Source organism: Cebus imitator, unplaced genomic scaffold (assembly GCF_001604975.1).
Source record: "Cebus imitator isolate Cc_AM_T3 unplaced genomic scaffold, Cebus_imitator-1.0 Scaffold385, whole genome shotgun sequence".
NCBI classification, from domain to species: Eukaryota; Metazoa; Chordata; class Mammalia; order Primates; family Cebidae; genus Cebus; species Cebus imitator.
Window position 1 is genome coordinate 2,623,890 of NW_016107700.1, and position 1,491 is coordinate 2,625,380.

Genomic DNA, 1,491 nt, shown 5'->3' on the forward strand with positions numbered 1-1,491 from the left:
AGGATGGAGCAATACTTTATTTTTAAACACTTTGACAAGGAGGTTTTCCATAAACCTTTCCAGTGGAGAAAAGAGAACATGAAAATCGGCCTCCAGATATCAGTAGCTGTGTCTGCTCAGGGCCGAGGCTCCCCCTTGCCCATGTGGTGAGGTGGAGGGGTGTACTTCCCTTCCTTCATCAGTTTTTCCCGTTGCCTCCAGATGGCATCCATACGTCTCATCTGTCAAAGGAAAACAGCAATTAAACTGAGAAAGGAGATATAGGCCAGAAAGTGTGAACTGGAAAAACGGAGATGAATTTTGGTTTCATTTTTAAATTACAGAAAACCTTTCATCTCACAGGGCCTCTGAAATGAAGCCCACATTTAAAAGATTAACGTGAAATCACTTCCCAAGCTTTTAAACAAATTTTTAGTATACATAACCTCTCTGAAAACAACTATTATTAATATATATATAGTAATACAGATATTTGCAAAACCTTTAAGAGGCATATTTATGTATACTAAGGTCTTTTAAAATATTAAAAGTTTAATCTCAGCACTTTGGGAGGCTGAGGCGGGCGGATCACCCGAGGTCAGGAGTTTGAGACCAGGCTGGCCAACATGGTGAAACCCTGACTCTACTAAAAATACAAAAATTAGCCAGGCATGGTGGTGCACATCTGTAATCCCAGCTACTCAGGAGGCTGAGGCAGGGGAATCCCTTGAACTTGGGAGGCAGAGATTGCAGTAAGCCAAGATTGCATCACTGCACTCAAGCCTGGGTGACAGAGCAAGACTTTGTCTCTAAATAAATAAATAAATAAATAAAGTTAAGACAACCTCAGCACTTACATATTCTAGACCTCTCTATGTGAAAGTGGTACTGCTGCTGCTAACTATGCAATGGATATGAATGAAGCAGAAATAGCCAATATGAGATTTCTTTTTCCCATATGGAAGTAAAGGCCTGATTCTTACTCAGCCACTAGTCACCGCTGAGTCCTGAATTCTGTCTCTTCTCCTCAGATAGAGCATTGGTTGCTTCCCAACAAACCAAAGTTATGTTACACAAGTGTGTCAAAGCCACAACAAAGGACTGGTCCCCGGATTCTGTGACACAGAAAATTTACTAATCCTGATCACATTATTCCTCTGCTCAATATTCCTCAACCCTCCAATGGCTTTCTATCTTACTGAGGCAAAAAGATGAATCCTTATAATGTCTTACAAGGCCTACTCCTGCGACTTCATCTCTTAGTATTCCCCTAGCTCCCTCCAGTCAGCTCAGGGACCTTTGCACTTGCTGTTTCCTCTGCATGGAACTGTCTTCCCTCATATCCATGTGGCTCACTTTCTTTACGTCTCTGCTCCATCTTCTTTTGCTAAACTCTTCTCTAACTACCCTATTTAAAGTAGCATCCATTAGCTCCGGCCCATAGCACTTTCTATCCTTTTCCTGTTTATTCTCACTGTACTTATTATCACCTTATTTTTTTTTTTTTTTTTT

General features: G+C 40.9%; 1 protein-coding gene and 1 long non-coding RNA gene across 2 annotated transcripts in view; both read right to left on the reverse strand.

Moving 5' to 3' along the window:
• Positions 1–1,491, reverse strand: part of NDUFS5 (NADH:ubiquinone oxidoreductase subunit S5) — a 10,451-nt gene continuing 8,960 nt past the window's right edge. Inside the window, exon 3 of the mRNA XM_017508027.2 lies at positions 1–221. Within this exon, the coding sequence (XP_017363516.1) occupies positions 117–221 (105 nt within the window). The 3' untranslated portion in view covers positions 1–116. The remainder of the gene's footprint in view (positions 222–1,491) is intronic.
• LOC119468136 overlaps positions 933–1,491 on the reverse strand; it is a 2,336-nt gene continuing 1,777 nt past the window's right edge. The window contains exon 2 of the long non-coding RNA XR_005196771.1: positions 933–1,469. This is a non-coding gene — a long non-coding RNA (uncharacterized LOC119468136). The remainder of the gene's footprint in view (positions 1,470–1,491) is intronic.